Below are 22,679 nucleotides of genomic sequence, written 5' to 3' on the forward strand. Positions count from 1 at the left end.
CAAGGGAAAGGAGTTGTTGGCAGAAAAGCCCTGTCCCAGCCCCGCATCCAGCCAGCCAGACCTGCAGTGCAGATTCGGGCTCTTTCCTCCCCAAAATCCCTCTGTGGTGCTGCTGCTGGTTGTTCTACAGCTTTGGTCGGTTGTCCATGTTTTGCCATTGCCACCCTCCTCCGACCCTGCTGGTGCTGGGGAAAAGATGCGCGTGATGAAGTTGTGTTGGTTCTACCCAGATATGCAAGAATTGGCAATTTCCTGGATGTTGTAAAGTCACTAGAAGGCAAGGGTAGAGGTGGACCAAGATGGGAGGGCAGGATGATGCTTCTGGCCAAAGCCAGAGCTCACCTGGACCAGCAAAGGTTCGTCATCTGCTTCGGAATCAAACAGCAAAGGAGGAACATCCGACTCCACCTTAACATCAGGTGGTGGGTCTGGCAGAGTCCTTTGAGCTCAAAAGGGGGGTGTTTGGTGCAAATCATGGAATTCTTGCAAAGAAAAGACATTGTGGGAAGCTGCCTGAAGATGCCGTCACCACGCAGAGATCTCTTCCAGAGGGGAAAGAGCAGGAGTTAAACCTTCGCTGCAGGCAGAGCAGGCGCAGGAGGAAGGGGGAGGGAGGTGTAAGGGGACAACGTGGTGGCCGCGGGCACAAAAGCAGCATTTCAAAGGTCCTGGTAGGACTCGGGCAACACTGACCCCATTTCAAATAAACCCTAAAACCATTTCAAGAGAAAACTACTGAAGGAATCCCAAAGAGCAGACGGGATCCTCCATCACTCACCACAGCCACGGGCCCTTCCCTTCCCGCTTGGGGGGCAGGAGCCTCCCAGCACAACCACAGCCAGAAAGTAAATATCCCCCAAAAAACCCGCAATGCACTTACTGCCAGGTTGAGGAAGCGAATGCACTTTCCTGCTGCCCCTTCCAGACCTGATATTCAGGTCAGCATAGACAATTTCCTCGGCCATAGCGGGAGAGGCGGGAGGATCACCAGCGGTGCCTCTGGCTGCAACGGGGCCCATCCAGCCCTGAGAAAACCGGCTTTTCTGCGGTTTTTTGCTCCTCTGGTTTATCTCCACAAGTTCCTCTCCAGGCCAGAGCTCTGCGGGGAGAAGTAAGAGCCTCTGAGCGCTCGGCAAGCGCAGCGAGGTTGCAAGAAACCGCATGCGATGCGCTGGTCAGCCCGAAAACGAAACTTTATGCTGTTTGTGCTGAATTAAGCCAGGGAAAATGTGTTTGTCTCATCAACGGAAGCAGCTCCTGACAACATTAAGCCTTTTCTATTCAAAGTTGAGCCATATTCTTCTAAGGTACCAAACAAGACACCTTGAACAATTGAAAAAAGGGGCAAACAAACCCAAGACCACAGTTGGGCAAATGGGCCATTCCAGACTTTGCTCCGCTCTGTCCAAATGGGTCATTTTGCACGAGAAATAAGGTGTCGTGGCGAGAATGATCCGCGACCTCCCAGAATGTTCCTACCAGGATTGCGAGAATCGGGATTTTTATGAAATAAATAAAACCAGATCCGTTCCACCCTTATCTCCTCCCTTCGGCTGCTCGAAAGGTGTTTTCTTGCCTCAGTCGCTGCTTCTCCCCACCCAAACCTATCCCAGCATCGCCACTTTTACCAATTTCCCTGTAATTTCACTGGTTTTCCAGCCTGGGTTTAAAGCACATCACCATTTTGCTGCTTTGCCAAAAAAACCCGGGAGACTCTGGAAACAAGGGGTTAGAAATGAGCCCTTGGAGGGGAAAGATGGAAAATGGCCCCAAAAGCTCAGGAAATCAAGCTGTTTCTCTTCGTTCCTTGTTTTCAAGGCATTTCCAAGAGACACTCAGCTGCTCCCTTTGGGAACCGGGACTGGAGCAACTGAAGGGCGGGGAAGGTCAGAAATGAAAACACAGCCCCAAACTTATAGAAAACATAAAGGTGGGAAATGACACGTTTACTGGTTTCTTTGGAAGATTCGCTCATCTGTTTCTGCACCGAGGAAGAAATCCCATGCGAGGATTTTTCAACCCCAATGAGAGGAAAAAACAAACTGTCAGGACCTGTTGAAACAGCCCCAAATTAGGTATTTATCCCTTTTTAGGGGAAAGTGGTTTCCAGCCTGGGCAATGTGAGCACACGGAAGGGGCTCGATTGTGACCAGAGCAGGTAGAGAAAACAGGCGGAGATATATTAGGAAATTTCGAGAAACATCAAACACAGGAAGGGTTGCGGCTTCTCGACCAGCAACACACGCTTTAGTTTAAAGGTCTGCAGGTTTTAAAGGCTTTTCTGCATCTAATCTGACTGCACAGAGGCAACGCAACAAAAGCCGAGCTCCCAGAGATGCTGCAGAGCTGACAGCCTGAGCTGACTGTGCTGTGTCCCTTATGAAAAAGGGGGGGCTGCGGTTCACAGCATCAAAAGGTGCGATGAGAAGGGCAGCTCGTCACAGCTGCCACGTCCATCAAGGTCATATTGAGCTGCTGCAGCCCCAAAAAGCCGGAGCAACCCTGACCCGGGGGAAAAGGCGCCTCAAAAAGGGGGATGTGATCCTACGCCTCCCACTTTTCACCCACCGCAGCCTGAACCCGGCTCTGATGTGCGGGATTCTCTCTCTTTGAGCTGGACTCTCAGCCTGAATGGGACAAAGGTCGTGAGGAAGTGAAGAGATGTGAGTGCTATGGGAAGGGAAATAAAAACAAAACAAACAAATGTCATGGGGAAGAAGAACAGGGAAGAAGAAAGAGGAACCTCTGCCCATGGCAGAAGCCTCCACAAATAGGGTTTTCCCACCTAAGGAAGAAAAAAGGGCTGGGCTGTCCCAACAGAATCCCCAGCCCTGCTGGAATCTGCCCCGACTGGAAAGCCCAAGGATGGACGGACTGGCAGCACTGGGAAGGGCCGTCCCGCACAGCCACCGCTCCAGGGGACACAGGGAGGGCTGTTCACCCACCAGCAGGTGGGTTTGTCCCCAACGCCCACGGCTGCGTTCAGCTGCTGCTGGGGCTCCTGCGGCAGCAGCTTCTGGGGGGGCGGCACACAAGCCCCCGTACGCAGGAACACAAGGGCTGATGGGGAGAACAGTGGCTTTCAACAAGCACTTTGAGGATGATTATTTACCATGTTTTAATTACAAAAAATAGCAAAAAAACAGCAACAGGGTCTATATTAGTAACAGGTGCCACACGAGGTCACTTCACGTCCCAGCACAGGGTTGGGGAGATGGGCCGAGCTCCCTGCGCCCATCTCATCTGGCAGCAGCACCTCGAGCTCCATCACCACAGTGCAAAAGCAGATTCAGGGGAATTGTCAGAAAAGCAAGATGAGTGCTGCAGTGGGCCCAGGAGAAAGAAACCAGTTCCGTGTGCAACCCAGGCTCCCAATCCACACAGCCAGATATCACCATCCCCGGGGTCTGCCCCTCCTGCAGGTCCCTCTCCTTGAGACCGGGCAGCGAGTTGTTACTGAGACCTGGAGAAATCCAGAGCTGCAGTGAGGGAAGAACATCCCCAGGTCACGCTGTGCTGCTGGAAGAGGTGAAGCTGTGGAGGTCCCAGCATGGAGAAGGTCCTTTCTCCATCCTCTCTTTCACATGATGGCTTGGGGCTTGCTGCAGAGATACGGCCGGAGCTGTGAGCAGCTTGAACTCACAACACCAAGGCCATTCAAAAACGCACACTCGCCTTGGTCGTACACCAGGTACCTGCGACAAGAAGCACAGACAGCGCTGGCACCCTGGGGGAGCGGCTGTCCCCTCAGGCAGCAGGAGGGGACAAGGGCTGCCTGCACGGGACAGTCCCCACAGCCACGTCCCACCGCAGGACGGTCTCCCCACGGCCCTGGCTCGCAACGGGACTCACGTGTGGTTGAAGCTGCTGCCGCTCACCCACTGCAGCCGCCCGTCCCGTCTCCGCAGCCCAAGCCAGTAATCAATGTTGCCCCTGAGGCGTGAGAGAAACTCCTGGGCAGGAAAGAGAGAAGCCCAGAGTCAGGAGCTGCTGCCGCCCCAGCGAGTCCCTGTCCCAGCCCCACGCCAGGCCCTGGGACGGCAGCAGCTCCCACCCAACGGCTGCTCCGCCAAGCTCCAGAGCTCCTGCAGGAGCTCCCCAGCCCGGCTGGCCGGGTTGGTCCTGCTCTGCCGCAGCTCTGCGCCCAACCCACACCCCCTGCACCCCACACACCCACAGCCGCCCCTCACTCACCGTTTCCCACTCCCTCTCCAGCACAGCCAGCGAGGCCCCGAGCGAGGAGCACCGTTCCTGGCTCCACTCCCAGCTCCCCTCCTGCTCCCTGCTCGACAGGTAGTAGCAGACATTGCGGTACCCAACCCAGTGGTCAGGACAGCCCAGCACCGCAGCCGCTCTCGCTCCAGCTCTTCCTGCTGCAGAGGGAAGGGAGAAGCTCAGAGGATTCCGCTCCCCAGGGACCAGGGCACACGGCTCCGGGGGGCAGGGAAGGAGGCAGCCCCGGGCTCCCCCCGCGGGGATCCCCCCTTTGCTGCCAGGGACCCCAGGGAGCAGACACCCCAGGGGAACAGCCCGGCTGGGCTGCCGGCGGCACACACGGCTCTGCACCCAGGGACGGACGGAGGCAGCCGCTGCTCCCTCACCTGACAGCGCAGCAACAGCCACCAGCAAACCCAGGAGCAGAACCAGAACCAGGACCCACACTGCACGGGGCACGCACCGCCCGCCTGGAGGAGGAAAAGCCACCGGCAGTGAGGACGCTGCTGTCCCAGAGCAGGCACAGCCCCTGTGTCCCCGCCACCCCCACCCCAGCTGCCCAGGGAAGGCAGGAGGGACCCCCAGCCTGTTTCACCCCCCAGACAGCTGGAAGAAGCCTCACACTTGCCAGCCCCAGTCCTTGTGGGGTGACACTGCCACAGGACACTGTCCCCTCCCGACAGGCCACAGGGGCGGCCCTGCACTCACCCACACGTCCTCTGCCCGTCCCTTTGTCTGTCTGCCCAGGCAGCTCTGGGTGGCGGGACACCCATCCGCACTGGGGACCCAGGGGCTCGTCCACATTCCCATCTGTGTCACAGAACCTGTTCTTCTCCCCTTGTCCCACAGGGAAACGAGACGGGGAACCTCTTTCCTTGTAAGTAGTGGAATCTTTGACCCAAGGTCTTGTCTCCGCTGGCAAAAACGATTTCCAGCCAAGCCTGGATGCAGCTTTCTGACCACAACTGTTACCTTTGTACTGGGAGAGTGCAGAGAACATGATGAGAACACAGTAGATCAGGATGTTTATTTTTGTAACCTGGTACAGCTGATTTCAAGTACCATCCACTGTCCTGTGATGATAACCTGGGTCAGGAAGGGGCAGCCGGCCCTGTCCCTGCTCTGACCGTGACACGGGCAGCGGGCTCAGGGAGCACAGGGCCCAGCCCTTGGCCCCCATCCTCCTCTCCTGCACCCCCCGCCCAGGCTGTGCTGGGACCGTCCCCCTTCCCACCGACCGGAGCTCCCTACCTGGCCCAGCAGCTCCTCAGGCCGCTCCCGTCACAGCCCCTGTCCCGCTCTTAAGAGATGGAGGCGGTGCCAGCTGCTGAAAACCCCAGCGCTCCGCCCAATCAGCACGTGAGAATGAGGAGTGGCGGACGAGCGAGCCAATCGGAGCGACGCTGTTGAGTGTTTAAAGGCGCTATTTTGGGCGGAAACCTGTTTTTAACCCCTCAGAGGGAGTTCTCAGAGGCCGCGCTGGCAGACGGAAAGAACAGTTAAACGGTGAATCACACAGCAAGTGTCCAGCTTAGAGCTTTGTGGAACCTGTTATGTTAACAAACAGAGCCTTACTCTGCAAAGGTAAGTTTTGCAACACCCAGGACCATCCTTGAGTGGGCGAGATAACGAGAACGGACTGCAACCCAGTTCTGAACAACCCAGCAGTCTGAACCCCGGCCAGTGCAGCACGCTGGGCCAAAGGTGAGAAAGTTCACGAGCAGCCTTCGTGCCCAGACCCCGGCCACCCCACGACCACCCCACGACCACCAGGAGACACTGTGCAAGCGCAACAGGAAGAGGAGACTATAGAAATTATTTCCTGTAACTCATTTTAATAAGAACCGCCTTTTCGGGGAAAGGTTATGAATATCTGTAGGCATTCCTGTGGTTCTATGTTAAGCACGCTTCATGCCGAGGTCAATTGTGCACGACTGGTGGTCTGGGTGGCTTCTTTCTGGCAGATCCAGTAAGATCTCGAGCTGCAGCTTTGAGACATGATCCCGTTCCCCTTCAGCACCCCACAGTTTCCTGTAGACCAACGGCTCAGCCAGAGCCTGGGGCTGCAGGAAGATCCTGTGTCACAGCACGAGGGTCCCTGGGGTGCCCCCATCCCGACACCCATCGCACCCCAAGCGCTCACCGGTTCCAGTCCAGGCGGGAGCCATTCAGCCAAGTCCAGTCCTTCCCATAAGAGGGGCGGGAGAGGCCGATCCAGAAGTAGCGGCTGGGTTTCCCAATGATTTGGTTTAGGAAATCCTGTGTCGGGGGAGAGGGCAGGTGGTGACACTGATGTATCACTGATCGCCATCCCAAAACAGGCTCCAGCCTGTCCCCACGCAGCCCCGAGCCCCACCAGTGTCCCCCACACTGACACCGGCCAAGGCTCCGCAGAGGTTTGTGCACAGGGGTGGGTGCTGAGCCCCGGGACCCGTCCCACATCCCCGATGCCATCGGTCCCTTTACCAGCTCGTCCTCGTCCCTCGGCATCAGCAGCTCGGCCCCCCGACTCGCACAGTCCCTCCGGCTCTCGCTCCACGAGCGCATCTCGTCAGCAACCCAAAAGCACTTGGTCCCACTCGCCATCCAGCCCCCGGGGCAGATCTTGCACCCCCCAGCCTCTGAAAGACAGGCAGTGCCATCTTCAGCCACCAAGAAACCACCTTGTCCCCTGCCCATCCAAAGAAGGACAAGTGTTTAAGTCCTGCTGGCTCCCCAGGAACATGGGGATGGCCTGAGCTTCACTTGCTTCTCCAGTTTGGGGGTGCTGCAGGGTTTGGGGAAAGCAGACAGTGTGGAGATGCGTTGTGGTTGGCGTTACCTTGCAGGTTTGGCAAGCAAAGCTCTTTCCGCAGCTCTGAGCGGATCTTCTCCAGGGTGCTGTTGCCATCTCCTGCGTTCCCGCTCCCGTTTTTGCAGCTTCCTGGGTTCTCCGGCTGCTGGTGCAGAACTGCAAGGGACGGAGCGAGCAGGGGAGAGGGACGGGCTCCCCAGGCACGATACCACCGAGATCTACGTGCACTGGTCCCCGCGGGCTGCAGGGAAGCGTCTGGGCTGGATCCTCACACAAAGTGGGTGCTCGGAGCCCTCCAGCCCCCTCACCCTCCCTGTGGTCTCAGCTCAGCCCAGGCCTCCATCTGAGCATCTCATGGGGGTGGGAACCAGCCTCGGGGCCCCAGCCCAGAGCAGACTCCCCGTTTTGGGGACGGGGTCCCCACCTCTGAGCTCAGCCCCGTGCCTGCAACCGCCTTCACCCGCTGCTGCTCTGCACTGCCAACAGGATGTGGCCCCTGCACCCTGCGCGAGATGGAGCATGAGATACGGAGCCATCAGCCCGGCCGGCTGCAGAGAGCCCGGGAGCCTCTGACCGCTGCGGAAATGGCCTCTAGTGCACAACCCAGCTGTGCCAGCCCCAGCTGTGCAGCCCAGAGGGGCCTGGCGCAAGGGTGAGGGGCTCTGCACCACCTTCCAACTACCCCTTGCAGCACAGCGCAATCACAGACGCTGCAGTGCGCACAAAAGGCTTCCAGGAGATGCATTTTGGGGTTTCTCTCCAGTTCTGAGCCCACACAAATTCAAACCATCAGCCGTTGCTGGTCAGACGTTGCATCAGACAACCAGTCGTTGCTGGTCCCAGTTCCACCCCGCAGCAGAGACAGCAGATCCCTACAAAGCCACCGGCTCAGGGCTGGTACCCAAATCGCTCCCGCATCCTCAGAGCATCACGTGCGTTCTGCAGCTCTCGGAGCCACGAAGGGTGCTGAGCCTCATCCCTTTGCTCTTCCCTCCATACCCGTGTGCCAAATGCTTGGCAGATCCATCCCCAAAGTTCAAATCCACACCCGAGACCCTTCCCAGCACAAGATCCATTGGATCCCCTTCCCCTTTGCAGAAGGATCTCCTCACCAAGATCCACCAGACATCTGAGACTCCGTTCCAGCTGCTTTCTGTGCTTCGGGGGCGCCGTGGGTCAGGGCAGCAACAGGTGCCACCAGCAACATCACACCCGGCACAAAACTCATTCCAACAGGGCTGCGTGTGACCCTGAGCTCGGCCCCAGGGTGTCAAATCCTCACCCTGCCACAGCTGAGAAGTTTCCAGTGGTTTTCGTCTCACTGGCCAACCAAAATAACCAAGTCTCCTCCACCCACCAGCTCTATGAAATTCTGATAAAAGCCACAGCTCATAAAAAGCAGATTTGCCTCCTACACAAGCACCTGAGCCAGCACCCCCGGAGCAGGGACCCTCTCTTCGGATGGTCCCCTCTCCGGATCGTCCTTTGGTTGTCCCCGTGCCAACAAGCAGATCTACTCACACGAGCATCCCATCGCCACCAGGGCCACCCCAAGGACGAGGTTCCCGGTCCAGCCGGCGCAGAGAGCCGCTCGGTGCCACCGGGGACAGCTCGATGCTGCAAGGGAAAGGAGTTGTTGGGAGAAAAGCCCTGTCCCAGCCCCGCATCCAGCCAGCATATTTTGCCCGCATGTTTTGCCATTGCCACCCTCCTCCGACCCTGCTGGCGCTGGGGAAAAGATGCGCGTGATGAAGTTGTGTTGGTTCTACCCAGATATGCAAGAACTGGGAATTTCCTGGATGTTGTAAAGTCACTAGAAGGCAAGGGTAGAGGTGGACCAAGATGGGAGGGCAGGATGATGCTTCTGGCCAAAGCCAGACCTCACCTGGACCAGCAAAGGTTCGTCATCTGCTTCGGAATCAAACAGCAAAGGAGGAACATCCGACTCCACCTTGACATCAGGTGGTGGGTCTGGCAGAGTCCTTTGAGCTCAAAAGGGGGGTGTTTGGTGCAAATCATGGAATTCTTGCAAAGAAAAGACATTGTGGGAAGCTGCCCGAAGATGCCGTCACCACGCAGAGATCTCTTCCAGAGGGGAAAGAGCAGGAGTTAAACCTTCGCTGCAGGCAGAGCAGGCGCAGGAGGAAGGGGGAGGGAGGTGTAAGGGGACAACGTGGTGGCCGCGGGCACAAAAGCAGCATTTCAAAGGTCCTGGTAGGACTTGGGCAACACTGACCCCATTTCAAATAAACCCTAAAACCATTTCAAGAGAAAACTACTGAAGGAATCCCAAAGAGCAGACGGGATCCTCCATCACTCACCACAGCCACGGGCCCTTCCCTTCCCGCTTGGGGGGCAGGAGCCTCCCAGCACAACCACAGCCAGAAAGTAAATATCCCCCAAAAAACCCCTCAGTGCACTTACTGCCAGGTTGAGGAAGCGAATGCACTTTCCTGCTGCCCCTTCCAGACCTGATATTCAGGTCAGCGTAGACAATTTCCTCGGCCATAGCGGGAGAGGCGGGAGGATCACCAGCGGTGCCTCTGGCTGCAACGGGGCCCATCCAGCCCTGAGAAAACCGGCTTTTCTGCGGTTTTTCGCTCCTCTGGTTCATCTCCACAAGTTCCTCTCCAGGCCAGAGCTCTGCGGGGAGAAGTAAGAGCCTCTGAGCGCTCGGCAAGCGCAGCGAGGGTGCAAGAAAGCGCATGCGATGCGCTGGTCAGCCCGAAAACGAAACTTTATGCTGTTTGTGCTGAATTAAGCCAGGGAAAATGTGTTTGTCTCATCAACGGAAGCAGCTCCTGACAACATTAAGCCTTTTCTATTCAAAGTTGAGCCATATTCTTCTAAGGTACCAAACAAGACACCTTGAACAATTGAAAAAAGGGGCAAACAAACCCAAGATCCACAGTTGGGCAAATGGGCCGTTCCAGACTTTGCTCCGCTCTGTCCAAATGGGTCATTTTACACAAGAAATAAGGTGTCGTGGCGAGAATGATCCGCGATCTCCCAGAATGTTCCTACCAAGACTGCGAGAATCGGGATTTTTATGAAATGGAGTAAAACCAGATCCATGCCACCCTTATCTCCTCCCTTCGGCTGCTCGAAAGTTGTTTTATTGCCTTGGTCACTGCTTCTCCCCACCCAAACCCATCCCAGCATCACCGCTTTTACCAATTTCCCTGTAATTTCACTGGTTTTCCAGCCTGGGTTTAAAGCACATCACCATTTTGCTGCTTTGCCAAAAAAACCCGGGAGACTCCGGAAACAAGGGGTTAGAAATGAGCCCTTTGAGGGGAAAGATGGAAAATGGCCCCAAAAGCTCAAGAAATCAAGCTGTTTCCCTTAGTTCCTTGTTTTCAAGACATTTCCAAGAGACACTCAGCTGCTCCCTTTGGGAACCGGGACTGGAGCAACTGAAGGGCGGGGAAGGTCAGAAATGAAAACACAGCCCCAAACTTATAGAAAACATAAAGGTGGGAAATGACACGTTTACTGGTTTCTTTGGAAGACTCGCTCATCTTTTTCTGCACCGAGGAAGAAATCCCATGCAAGGATTTTTCAACCCCAATGAGAGGAAAAAACAAACTGTCAGGACCTATAGAAACAGCCCCAAATTAGGTATTTAGCCCTTTTTAGGGGAAAGTGGTTTCCAGCCTGGGCAATGTGAGCACACGGAAGGGGCTCGATTGTGACCAGAGCAGGTAGAGAAAACTCTGCGGAGATATATTAGGAAATTTTATTTGAGAAACACCAAACACAGGAAGGGTTGCGGCTTCTCGACCAGCAACACACACTTTAGTTTAAAGGTCTGCAGGTTTTAAAGGCTTTTCTGCATCTAATCTGACTGCACAGAGGCAACGCAACAAAAGCCGAGCTCCCAGAGATGCTGCAGAGCTGACAGCCTGAGCTGACTGTGCCGTGTCCCTTATGAAAAAGGGGGGGCTGCGGTTCACAGCATCAAAAGGTGCGATGAAAAGGGCAGCTCGTCACAGCTGCCACGTCCATCAAGGTCATATTGAGCTGCTGCAGCCCCAAAAAGCCAGAGCAACCCTGACCCGGGGGAAAAGGCGCCTCAAAAAGGGGGATGTGATCCTACGCCTCCCACTTTTCACCCACCGCAGCCTGAACCCGGCTCTGATGTGCGGGATTCTCTGTCTTTGAGCTGGACTCTCAGCCTGAATGGGGCAAAGGTCGAGAGGAAGTGAAGAGATGTGAGTGCTATGGGAAGGGAAATAAAGACAAAACAAACAAATGTCATGGGGAAGAAAAATAAGAGAGAGGAACCTCTGCCCATGGCAGAAGCCTCCACAAATAGGGTTTTCCCACCTAAGGAAGAAAAAAGGGCTGAGACTGTCCCAACAGCATCCCCAGCCCTGCTGGAATCTGCCCCGACTGGAAAGCCCAAGGATGGACGGACTGGGAGCACTGGGAAGGGCCGTCCCGCACAGCCACCGCTCCAGGGGACGCGGGGAGGGCTGTTCACCCACCAGCAGGTGGGTTTGTCCCCAACGCCCACGGCTGCGTTCAGCTGCTGCTGGGGCTCCTGCGGCAGCAGCTTCTGGGGGGGGCGGCACACAAGCCCCCGTACGCAGGAACACAAGGGCTGATGGGGAGAACAGTGGCTTTCAACAAGCGCTGTGAGGAACAGAAGGGACACACATGATTATTTACCATGTTTTAATTACAAAAAATAGCAAAAAACCAGCAACAGGGTCTGGATCAGTAACAGGTGCCACAGGAGCTCACTTCACGTCCCAGCACAGGGTTGGGGAGATGGGCCGAGCTCCCTGCGCCCATCTCATCTGGCAGCAGCACCTCGAGCTCCATCACCACAGGGCAAAAGCAGATTCAGGGGAATTGTCAGAAAAGCAAGATGAGTGCTGCAGTGGGCCCAGGAGAAAGAAACCAGTTCCATGTGCAACCCAGGCTCCCAATCCACACAGCCAGATATCACCATCCCCGGGGTCTGCCCCTCCTGCAGGTCCCTCTCCTTGAGACCGGGCAGCGAGTTGTTACTGAGACCTGGAGAAATCCAGAGCTGCAGTGAGGGAAGAACATCCCCAGGTCACGCTGTGCTGCTGGAAGAGGTGAAGCTGTGGAGGTCCCAGCATGGAGAAGGTCCTTTCTCCATCCTCTCTTTCACATGATGGCTTGGGGCTTGCTGCAGAGATACGGCCGGAGCTGTGAGCAGCTTGAACTCACAACTCCACGGCCATTCAAAAACGCACACTCGACTTGGTCGTACACCAGGTACCTGCGACAAGAAGCACAGACAGCGCTGGCACCCTGGGGGAGCGGCTGTCCCCTCAGGCAGCAGGAGGGGACAAGGGCTGCCTGCACGGGACAGTCCCCACAGCCACGTCCCACCGCAGGACGGTCTCCCCACGGCCCTGGCTCCCAACGGGACTCACGTGTGGTTGAAGCCGCTGCCGTTCACCCACTGCAGCTGCCCGTCCCGTCTCCGCAGCCCAAGCCAGTAATCAATGTTGCCCCTGAGGCGTGAGAGAAACTCCTGGGCAGGAAAGAGAGAAGCCCAGAGTCAGGAGCTGCTGCCGCCCCAGCGAGTCCCTGTCCCAGCCCCACCCAGGCCCTGGGACGGCAGCAGCTCCCACCCAACGGCTGCTCCGCCAAGCTCCAGAGCTCCTGCAGGAGCTCCCCAGCCCGGCTGGCCGGGTTGGTCCTGCTCTGCCGCAGCTCTGCGCCCAACCCACACCCCCTGCACCCCACACACCCACAGCCGCCCCTCACTCACCGTTTCCCACTCCCTCTCCAGCACAGCCAGCGAGGCCCCGAGCGAGGAGCACCGTTCCTGGCTCCACTCCCAGCTCCCCTCCTGCTCCCTGCTCGACAGGTAGTAGCAGACATTGCGGTACCCAACCCAGTGGTCAGGACAGCCCAGCACCGCAGCCGCTCTCGCTCCAGCTCTTCCTGCTGCAGAGGGAAGGGAGAAGCTCAGAGGATTCCGCTCCCCAGGGACCAGGGCACACGGCTCCGGGGGGCAGGGAAGGAGGCAGCCCCGGGCTCCCCCCGCGGGGATCCCCCCTTTGCTGCCAGGGACCCCAGGGAGCAGACACCCCAGGGGAACAGCCCGGCTGGGCTGCCGGCGGCACACACGGCTCTGCACCCAGGGACGGACGGAGGCAGCCGCTGCTCCCTCACCTGACAGCGCAGCAACAGCCACCAGCAAACCCAGGAGCAGAACCAGAACCAGGACCCACACTGCATGGGGCACGCACCGCCCGCCTGGAGGAGGAAAAGCCACCGGCAGTGAGGACGCTGCTGTCCCAGAGCAGGCACAGCCCCTGTGTCCCCGCCACCCCCACCCCAGCTGCCCAGGGAAGGCAGGAGGGACCCCCAGCCTGTTTCACCCCCAGACAGCTGGAAGAAGCCTCACACTTGCCAGCCCCAGCCCTTGTGGGGTGACACTGCCACAGGACACTGTCCCCTCCCGACAGGCCACAGGGGCGGCCCTGCACTCACCCACACGTCCTCTGCCCGTCCCTTTGTCTGTCTGCCCAGGCAGCTCTGGGTGGCGGGACACCCATCCGCACTGGGGACCCAGGGGCTCGTCCACATTCCCATCTGTGTCACAGAAGCTGTTCTTCTCCCCTTGTCCCACAGGGAAACGAGACGGGGAACCTCTTTCCTTGTAAGTAGTGGAATCTTCGACCCAAGGTCTTGTCTCCACTGTCACAAATGATTTCCAGCCAGGCCCAGGTGTTACCTTCCTACTGGGAGAGCGCAGAGAACATGATGAGAACACAGTAGATCAGGATGTTTATTTTTGTAACCTGGTACAGCTGATTTCAAGTACCATCCACTGTCCTGTGATGATAACCAGGGTCAGGAAGGGGCAGCCGGCCCTGTCCCTGCTCTGACGGAGACACGGGCAGCGGGCTCGGGGAGCACAGGGCCCAGCCCTTGGCCCCCATCCTCCTCTCCTGCACCCCCCGCCCAGGCTGTGCTGGGACCGTCCCCCTTCCCACCGACCGGAGCTCCCTACCTGGCCCCAGCAGCTCCTCAGGCCGCTCCCGTCACAGCCGCTGTCCCGCTCTTAAGAGATGGAGGCGGTGCCAGCTGCTGAAAACCCCAGCGCTCCGGCCAATCAGCACGTGAGAATGAGGAGTGGCGGACGAGAGAGCCAATCGGAGCGATTTTGGGCGGAAACCTGTTTTTAATACCTCAGAGGGAATTCTCAGAGGCCGCACTGACAGAGTGAATCACATAGCAAGCGTCTAGCTCCGTTAAGAACCCTTACTTTGCAAAGGTAAGTTTTGCTGCACCCAGGAGCATCCTTGAGTGGGCGAGATAACGAGAACGGACTGCAACCCAGTTCTGAACAACCCAGCAGTCTGAACCCCGGCCAGTGCAGCACGCTGGGCCAAAGGTGAGAAAGTTCACGAGCAGCCTTCGTGCCCAGACCCCGGCCACCCCACGACCACCAGGAGACACTGTGCAAGCAAACAGGAAGAGGAGACTATAGAAATTATTTCCTATAACTCATTTTAATAAAAAATGCCTTTTGGGGGAAAGGTTTGTGTAATGAGTCAACCGCAGGCTCTCAGTGAGCCGTGTTGGCTGAGAAACTCACGGGAACAAGATTTGCCGGAGCTATTCCTCAGCCTCTGTCCTTGTCCTTGTTAAGAGCACTGGGGAATCTGCCCACTGGATCCAGAACTGTGCACGTCCCACAGGTCCTGCCCGTGCCGAGCGCGGGACGCTGCCGATCCACCCGCGTTTTGGCTGGGGAGGATATGTTTGTGCTGTGAGCGTGACCAAGCGCTGTCACAGGATGCACAGGAAGATGGGATTTGAGGGGGTGACATCTGTGTGGCCCGAAACTGCCACTTAGAGCCCTTGAGCTGAGACCAAAGCAGCGGGAAGTAGGGAGCAGCCTGTGATCGCAGGTCGGTTCCCCAGCCAAGGCCACTTAACCTTGCGAAGCACTCGGTTTCCTTTCCAAAGTCAGTATGAAACACGAACTGCAAGCAGATGCCATAGTCACTGCTGGAACCAAAGCCAGCAAACACAACTATTTATAGGCTGGAGAGGAAGAGTTGATTTAGTGGTAGAGCCCCACCCCGGCGGGTTGGGGTTGTCGCCAGCCTGGCTGAGAGGTGAAGCCAGAGAGAAAAGAAACTAAAGGAGCACCATGAGAAGGTAACGATGAGTGAGCAATCGCCGGACACACGCGTGCAGAGAACGTGGACAGTACATGCAGCCTATCACGTTATCGTATAGCACGAGTTACAACCCATCACATTGTTGTAAGGCGTGTGGACAGGGCAGCTTTGCTATAAGGCTGGCCTGGTCCGGCAATAAAGTGAACTCTGTGAACATCACATTGGTGTGTCAGGTTCCGTGCCTCGCATGGAAAAAGCAACAGGTTGTACCTGATAAAGATGCTGGTTTCTCTTCTCTCTGGCACAAACCTCCTGTTTTGATTGTGGGAGGAATCGCTGCAGGCGGGAGGAGCTCGGGATGTCCCAGTGTCCCGCAGGGTGTGTTCCCTCACCCAAGGCTGCATCATGGGGCTCTGGGGGCCCCCCAAGTCCTGATCCCCCCAGAAGCAGCCGAAAGCAGCCGTGGGGCTGCTGGGGACGAACCCGAGCTGGCTGGAGGGTGAACAAACCTCCCCGTGTCCCCCGCGAGAGCAACGAGGGGGCTGCGTGACACCAGGGCTGCTGCAAACAGCCCTTCCCAGTGCTCCCAGTCCACCCACCCCCAGGCACCCAGTTCAGACCGCACAGCACATGGGGCAGTCCCGCCGAGCTTCGCCGCTCGCTCTGAGCTGGGGAAACCGTTTTGGGAGGTTTGCGCTATTTTTGGAGGTTTATTCTATAGGGAGATGCTCTTATCTCCTCCCCGTCACCCCGATGTGGCAGCTGTGGCTCAGACTTGCAGCCACCCCCATGTCCATGTCCCCTGTCCCCTCCGCGGGTCAGCAAACTGGGCTCTGGGTGTTCGCGCTCCTTGGGTCTGGCCCAGGCGCTGCCTCGCAGCAGTTCACCTGCCGTGCGTTTACCTTTGGATTGCTTTATTTCTTCTTAATCCTCCCCCCTGGACAGAAAGGGATGGGTACAGTGTGCACGAGGGTGTGCACGAGGGCGGGTGTGCACGAGGAGGCTTCTCTGGTACAGCAGGATGCTCCTTCCACCCCTCCCCGTGAGCAAACTTGCTTGGAAACACCACACGGAGCCAAATGAACGTCATAATTAATTGGTGCAGATCTGTTGAGCAATGCCAGGACCGCAGTCCCCACCGAGGGCCTGATCCTGGCCCGTTCCCAGGTGTCTCTCCTGCTGTTGGCCCATTTTGTGCCCCTCCTGCCCCCTCAGAGCTGGGTGGCTTCTTTCTGGCAGATCCACTGAGATCCCGTGCTGCAGCTTTGAGACATGATGCTGTTCCCCTTCAGCACCCCACAGTTTCCTGTAGACCAACGGCTCAGCAAGAGCCTGGGGCTGCAGGAAGATCCTGTGTCACAGCACGAGGGTCCCTGGGGTGCCCCCATCCCGACACCCATCGCACCCCAAGCGCTCACCGTCTCCAGTCCACGTGGGAGCCATTCAGCCAAGTCCAGTCCTTCCCATAAGAGAGGCGGGAGAGGCCGATCCAGAAGTAGCTGCTGGGTTTCCCAATGATTTGGTTTAGGAAATCCTGTGTCGGGGGAGAGGGCAGGTGGTGACACTGATGTGTCACTGATCGCCATCCCAAAACAGGCTCCAGCCTGTCCCCACGCAGCCCCGAGCCCCACCAGTGTCCCCCACGCTGACACCGGCCAAGGCTCCGCAGAGGTTTGTGCACAGGGGTGGGTGCTGAGCCCCGGCACCCGTCCCACATCCCCGATGCCATCGGTCCCTTTACCAGCTCATCCTCGTCCCTCAGCATCAGCAGCTCGGCCCCCCGACTCGCACAGTCCCCCCGGCTCTCGCTCCACAAGCGCATCCCGTCAGCAACCCAAAAGCACTTGGTCCCACTCGCCATCCAGCCCCCGGGGCAGATCTTGCACCCCCCAGCCTCTGAAAGACAGGCAGTGCCATCTTCAGCCACCAAGAAGCCACCTTGTCCCCTGCCCATCCAAAGAAGGACAAGTGTTTAAGTGCTGCTGGCTCCCCAGGAACACGGGGATGGCCTGAGCTTCACTTGCTTCTCCAGTTTGGGGGTGCTGCAGGGTTTGGGGAAAGCAGACAGTGTGGAGATGCGTTGTGGTTGGCGTTACCTTGCAGGTTTGGCAAGCAAAGCTCTTTCCGCAGCTCTGAGCGGATCTTCTCCAGGGTGCTGTTGCCATCTCCTGCGTTCCCGCTCCCGTTTTTGCAGCTTCCTGGGTTCTCCGGCTGCTGGTGCAGAACTGTAAGGGACGGAGCGAGCAGGGGAGAGGGACGGGCTCCCCAGGCACGATACCACCGAGATCTACGTGCACTGGTCCCCGCGGGCTGCAGGGAAGCGTCTGGGCTGGATCCTCACACAAAGTGGGTGCTCGGAGCCCTCCAGGCCCCTCACCCTTCCTGTGGTCTCAGCTCAGCCCAGGCCTCCATCTGAGCATCTCATGGGGGTGGGAACCAGCCTCGGGGCCCCAGCCCAGAGCAGACTCCCCGTTTTGGGGACGGGGTCCCCACCTCTGAGCTCAGCCCCGCGCCTGCAACCGCCTTCACCCGCTGCTGCTCTGCGCTGCCAACAGGATGTGGCCCCTGCACCCTGCGCGAGATGGAGCATGAGATACGGAGCCATCAGCCCGGCCGGCTGCAGAGAGCCCGGGAGCCTCTGACCGCTGCGGAAATGGCCTCTAGTGCACAAACCAGCTGTGCCAGCCCCAGCTGTGCAGCCCAGAGGGGCCTGGCGCAAGGGTGAGGGGCTCTGCACCACCTTCCGACTACCCCTCGCAGCACAGCGCGATCACAGACGCTGCAGTGCGCACAAAAGGCTTCCAGGAGATGCATTTTGGGGTTTCTCTCCAGTTCTGAGCCGACACAAATTCAAACCATCAGCCGTTGCTGGTCAGACGTTGCATCAGACAACCAGTCGTTGCTGGTCCCAGTTCCACCCCCCAGCAGGGACAGCAGATCCCTACAAAGCCACCGGCTCAGGGCTGGTACCCAAATCGCTCCCGCATCCTCAGAGCATCACCTGCGTTCTGCAGCTCTCGGAGCCACGAAGGGTGCTGAGCCTCATCCCTTTGCTCTTCCCTCCATACCCGTGTGCCAAACGCTTGGCAGATCCATCCCCAAAGTTCAAATCCACACCCGAGACCCTTCCCAGCACAAGATCCATTGGATCCCCTTCCCCTTTGGAGAAGGATCTCCTCACCAAGATCCACCAGACATTTGAGACTCCGTTCCAGCTGCTTGCTGTGCTTCGGGGGCGCCGTGGGTCAGGGCAGCAACAGGTGCCACCAGCAACTTCACACCCGGCACAAAACTCATTCCAACAGGGCTGCGTGTGACCCTGAGCTCGGCCCCAGGGTGTCAAATCCTCACCCTGCCACAGCTGAGAAGTTTCCAGTGGTTTTCGTCTCGCTGGCCAACCAAAATAGCCAAGTCTCCTCCACCCACCAGCTCTATGAAATTCTGATAAAAGCCACAGCTCATAAAAAGCAGATTTGCCTCCTACACAAGCACCTGAGCCAGCACCCCCGGAGCAGGGACCCTCTCTTCGGATGGTCCCCTCTCCGGATTGTCCTTTGGTTGTCCCTGAGCCAACAAGCAGATCTACTCACACGAGCATCCCATCGCCACCAGGGCCACCCCGAGGACAAGGTTCCCGGTCCAGCCGGCGCAGAGAGCCGCTCGGTGCCACCGGGGACAGCTCGATGCTGCAAGGGAAAGGAGTTGTTGGCAGAAAAGCCCTGTCCCAGCCCCGCATCCAGCCAGCCAGACCTGCACCGCAGATTCGGGCTCTTTTCTCCCCAAAATCCCTCTGTGGTGCTGCTGCTGGTTGTTCTACAGCTTTGGTCGGTTGTCCATGTTTTGCCATTGCCACCCTCCTCCCGACCCTGCTGGCACTGGGGAAAAGATGCGCGTGATGAAGTTGTGTTGGTTCTACCCAGATATGCAAGAATTGGGAATTTCCTGGATGTTGTAAAGTCACTAGAAGCCAAGGGTAGAGGTGGACCAAGATGGGAGGGCAGGATGATGCTTCTGGCCAAAGCCAGAGCTCACCTGGACCAGCAAAGGTTCGGCATCTGCTTCGGAATCAAACAGCAAAGGAGGAACATCCGACTCCACCTTAACATCAGGTGGTGGGTCTGGCAGAGTCCTTTGAGCTCAAAAGGGGGGTGTTTGGTGCAAATCATGGAATTCTTGCAAAGAAAAGACATTGTGGGAAGCTGCCTGAAGATGCCGTCAGCACGCAGAGATCTCTTCCAGAGGGGAAAGAGCAGGAGTTAAACCTTCGCTGCAGGCAGAGCAGGCGCAGGAGGAAGGGGGAGGGAGGTGTAAGGGGACAACGTGGTGGCCGCGGGCACAAAAGCAGCATTTCAAAGGTCCTGGTAGGACTCGGGCAACACTGACCCCATTTCAAATAAACCCTAAAACCGTTTCAAGAGAAAACTACTGAAGGAATCACAAGGAGCAGACGGGATCCTCTATCACTCACCACAGCCACGGGCCCTTCCCTTCCCGCTTGGGGGGCAGGAGCCTCCCAGCACAACCACAGCCAGAAAGTAAATATCCCCCCAAAAAACCCCTCAATGCACTTACTGCCAGGTTGAGGAAGCGAATGCACTTTCCTGCTACCCCTTCCAGACCTGATATTCAGGTCAGCATAGACAATTTCCTCGGCCATAGCGGGAGAGGCGGGAGGATCACCAGCGGTGCCTCTGGCTCCAACGGGGCCCATCCAGCCCGGAGAAAACCGGCTTTTCTGCGGTTTTTCGCTCCTCTGGTTCATCTCCACAAGTTCCTCTCCAGGCCAGAGCTCCGCGGGGAGAAGTAAGAGCCTCTGAGCGCTCGGCAAGCGCAGCGAGGTTGCAAGAAAGCGCATGCGATGCGCTGGTCAGCCCGAAAACGAAACTTCACGCCCTTTGTGCTGAATTAAGCCAGGTAAAATGTGTTTGTCTCATCAACGGAAGCAGCTCCTGACATCGTTAAGCCTTTTCTATTCAAAGTTGAGCCATATTCTTCTAAGGTACCAAACAAGACACCTTGAATAATTGAAAAAAGGCGCAAACAAGATCCCAAGATCCACAGTTGGGCAAATGGGCCGTTCCAGACATTGCTCCGCTCTGTCCAAATGGGTCATTTTGCACGAGAAATAAGGTGTCGTGGCGAGAATGATCCGCGATCTCCCAGAATGTTCCTACCAGGATTGCAAGAATTGGGATTTTTATGAAATGGAGTAAAACCAGATCCATTCCACCCTTATCTCCTCCCTTCAGCTGCTCGAAAGGTGTTTTCTTGCCTCGGTCACTGCTTCTGCCCACCCAAACCTATCCCAGCATCGCCGCTGGAAACAAGGGGTTAGAAATGAGCCCTTGGAGGGGAAAGATGGAAAATGGCCCCAAAAGCTCAAGAAATCAAGCTGTTTCTCTTCGTTCCTTGTTTTCAAGGCATTTCCAAGAGACACTCAGCTGCTCCCTTTGGGAACCGGGACTGGAGCAACTGAAGGGCGGGGAAGGTCAGAAATGAAAACACAGCCCCAAACTTATAGAAAATATAAAGGTGGGAAATGACACATTTACTGGTTTCTTTGGAAGATTCGCTCATCTTTTTCTGCACCGAGGAAGAAATCCCATGCGAGGATTTTTCAACCCCAATGAGAGGAAAAAACAAACTGTCAGGACCTGTTGAAACAGCCCCAAATTAGGTATTTATCCCTTTTTAGGGGAAAGTGGTTTCCAGCCTGGGCAATGTGAGCACACGGAAGGGGCTCGATTGCGACCAGAGCAGGTAGAGAAAACTCTGCGGAGATATCTTAGGAAATTTTATTTGAGAAACATCAAACACAGGAAGGGTTGCGGCTTCTCGACCAGCAACACACACTTTAGTTTAAAGGTCTGCAGGTTTTAAAGGCTTTTCTGCATCTAATCTGACTGCACAGAGGCAACGCAACAAAAGCCGAGCTCCCAGAGATGCTGCAGAGCTGACAGCCTGAGCTGACTGTGCCGTGTCCCTTATGAAAAAGGGGGGGCTGCGGTTCACAGCATCAAAAGGTGCGATGAGAAGGGCAGCTCGTCACAGCTGCCACGTCCATCAAGGTCATATTGAGCTGCTGCAGCCCCAAAAAGCCAGAGCAACCCTGACCCGGGGGAAAAGGCGCCTCAAAAAGGGGGATGTGATCGTACGCCTCCCACTTTTCACCCACCGCAGCCTGAACCCGGCTCTGATGTGCGGGATTCTCTCTCTTTGAGCTGGACTCTCAGCCTGAATGGGGCAAAGGTCGTGAGGAAGTGAAGAGATGTGAGTGCTACGGGAAGGGAAATAAAAACAAAACAAACAAATGTCATGGGGAAGAAAAATAAGAGAGAGGAACCTCTGCCCATGGCAGAAGCCTCCACAAATAGGGTTTTCCCAGCTAAGGAAGAAAAAAGGGCTGAGACTGTCCCAACAGCATCCCCAGCCCTGCTGGAATCTGCCCCGACTGGAAAGCCCAAGGATGGACGGACTGGGAGCACTGGGAAGGGCCGTCCCGCACAGCCACCGCTCCAGGGGACGCGGGGAGGGCTGTTCACCCACCAGCAGGTGGGTTTGTCCCCAACGCCCACGGCTGCTTTCAGCTGCTGCTGGGGCTCCTGCGGCAGCAGCTTCTGGGGGGGCGGCACACAAGCCCCCGTACGCAGGAACACAAGGGCTGATGGGGAGAACAGTGGCTTTCAACAAGCACTTTGAGGAACAGAAGGGACACACCTGATTATTTACCATGTTTTAATTACAAAAAATAGCAAAAAAACAGCAACAGGGTCTGTATCAGTAACAGGTGCCACACGAGGTCACTTCACGTCCCAGCACAGGGTTGGGGAGATGGGCCGAGCTCCCTGCGCCCATCTCATCTGGCAGCAGCACCTCGAGCTCCATCACCACAGGGCAAAAGCAGATTCAGGGAATTGTGAGAAAAGCAAGATGAGTGCTGCAGTGGGCCCAGGAGAAAGAAACCAGTTCCATGTGCAACCCAGGCTCCCAATCCACACAGTCAGATATCACCATCCCCGGGGTCTGCCCCTCCTGCAGGTCCCTCTCCTTGAGACCGGGCAGCGAGTTGTTACTGAGACCTGGAGAAATCCAGAGCTGCAGCTGAGGGAAGAACATCCCCAGGTCACGCTGTGCTGCTGGAAGAGGTGAAGCTTTGGAGGTCCCAGCATGGAGAAGGTCCTTTCTCCATCCTCTCTTTCACATGATAGCTTGGGGCTTGCTGCAGAGATACGGTCGGAGCTGTGAGCAGCTTGAACTCACAACTCCACGGCCATTCAAAAACGCACACTCGCCTTGGTCGTACACCAGGTACCTGCGACAAGAAGCACAGACAGCGCTGGCACCCTGGGGAGCGGCTGTCCCCTCAGGCAGCAGGAGGGGACAAGGGCTGCCTGCACGGGACAGTCCCCACAGCCACGTCCCACTGCAGGACGGTCTCCCCACGGCCCTGGCTCGCAACGGGACTCACGTGTGGTTGAAGCCGCTGCCGCTCACCCACTGCAGCCGCCCGTCCCGTCTCCGCAGCCCAAGCCAGTAATCAATGT

General features: G+C 57.1%; 3 protein-coding genes across 17 annotated transcripts in view; all 3 read right to left on the reverse strand.

Moving 5' to 3' along the window:
* The window catches only part of LOC309449686 (killer cell lectin-like receptor subfamily B member 1B allele B), an 18,896-nt gene extending 13,582 nt beyond the window's left edge, over positions 1-5,314 (reverse strand). The window contains exons 1-8 of one of the 11 annotated variants that reach the window (XR_014185988.1): positions 4,924-5,313; positions 4,602-4,685; positions 4,195-4,373; positions 3,879-3,953; positions 3,464-3,695; positions 881-1,099; positions 343-542; positions 8-185 (exon numbers count right to left, since the gene is read on the reverse strand). Coding sequence is in view for 6 of the 11 variants with exons in the window: in XM_082071988.1 (XP_081928114.1) it covers positions 3,507-3,695; positions 3,879-3,953; positions 4,195-4,373; positions 4,602-4,685; positions 4,924-5,215 (819 nt within the window). In the remaining 5 variants the exon portion in view is untranslated. Of the gene's footprint in view, positions 1-7; positions 543-880; positions 1,100-3,091; positions 3,696-3,852; positions 3,954-4,194; positions 4,374-4,601; positions 4,686-4,923 lie in introns of those variants that run through there. The other 10 variants (XR_014185989.1, XR_014185985.1, XR_014185986.1 and 7 more) reach the window with 10 other exon arrangements.
* The window catches only part of LOC309449691 (uncharacterized protein), a 21,878-nt gene extending 7,832 nt beyond the window's left edge, over positions 1-14,046 (reverse strand). The window contains exon 1 of the mRNA XM_082072005.1: positions 14,016-14,046. The gene's annotated coding sequence lies outside the window, so the exon portion shown is untranslated. The remainder of the gene's footprint in view (positions 1-14,015) is intronic.
* Positions 5,485-22,328, reverse strand: LOC309449684 (killer cell lectin-like receptor subfamily B member 1B allele C). Of its 5 annotated transcripts, XM_082071983.1 has the most exons (10): positions 13,493-13,727; positions 13,172-13,255; positions 12,765-12,943; positions 12,035-12,524; positions 9,434-9,652; positions 8,531-8,626; positions 7,037-7,165; positions 6,682-6,836; positions 6,359-6,474; positions 6,031-6,278 (listed from the first exon to the last, which is right to left on the reverse strand). In XM_082071983.1, the coding sequence occupies exons 5-10, from the start codon at positions 9,621-9,623 to the stop codon at positions 6,125-6,127; spliced, it is 840 nt and encodes a 279-aa protein (XP_081928109.1). In that variant the 5' UTR covers positions 9,624-9,652; positions 12,035-12,524; positions 12,765-12,943; positions 13,172-13,255; positions 13,493-13,727; the 3' UTR covers positions 6,031-6,124. The 5 variants fall into 5 exon arrangements, 4 of the variants coding, with proteins under 4 accessions (XP_081928109.1, XP_081928106.1, XP_081928107.1 ...); XR_014185984.1 differs by lacking the exons at positions 12,035-12,524; positions 12,765-12,943; positions 13,172-13,255; positions 13,493-13,727 and adding exons at positions 5,485-5,694; positions 11,129-11,230; positions 22,215-22,324 and having other exon boundaries at positions 6,061-6,278; XM_082071980.1 differs by lacking the exons at positions 12,035-12,524; positions 12,765-12,943; positions 13,172-13,255; positions 13,493-13,727 and adding exons at positions 21,311-21,412; positions 22,215-22,316.
* Positions 22,329-22,679: the final 351 nt, after the last annotated feature.

Source organism: Streptopelia decaocto, assembly GCF_964273445.1.
Source record: "Streptopelia decaocto genome assembly, chromosome: 24".
NCBI classification, from domain to species: domain Eukaryota; kingdom Metazoa; phylum Chordata; class Aves; order Columbiformes; family Columbidae; genus Streptopelia; species Streptopelia decaocto.

Excerpts from the sequence above, each read along its gene's own strand:
- LOC309449684 (XM_082071980.1), bottom strand. The coding sequence starts at position 22,251 with ATGTTCTTCCCTCAGCTGCAGCTCTGGATTTCTCCAG. Across the intron at positions 9,653-21,310 it reads AGAGCCGGGTTCAGGCTGCG|AGCTCTGGCCTGGAGAGGAA; the intron begins GTGGGTGAAAAG and ends TTCTCCCCGCAG. Across the intron at positions 6,475-6,681 it reads CGAGGGACGAGGACGAGCTG|GATTTCCTAAACCAAATCAT; the intron begins GTAAAGGGACCG and ends CCCCCGACACAG.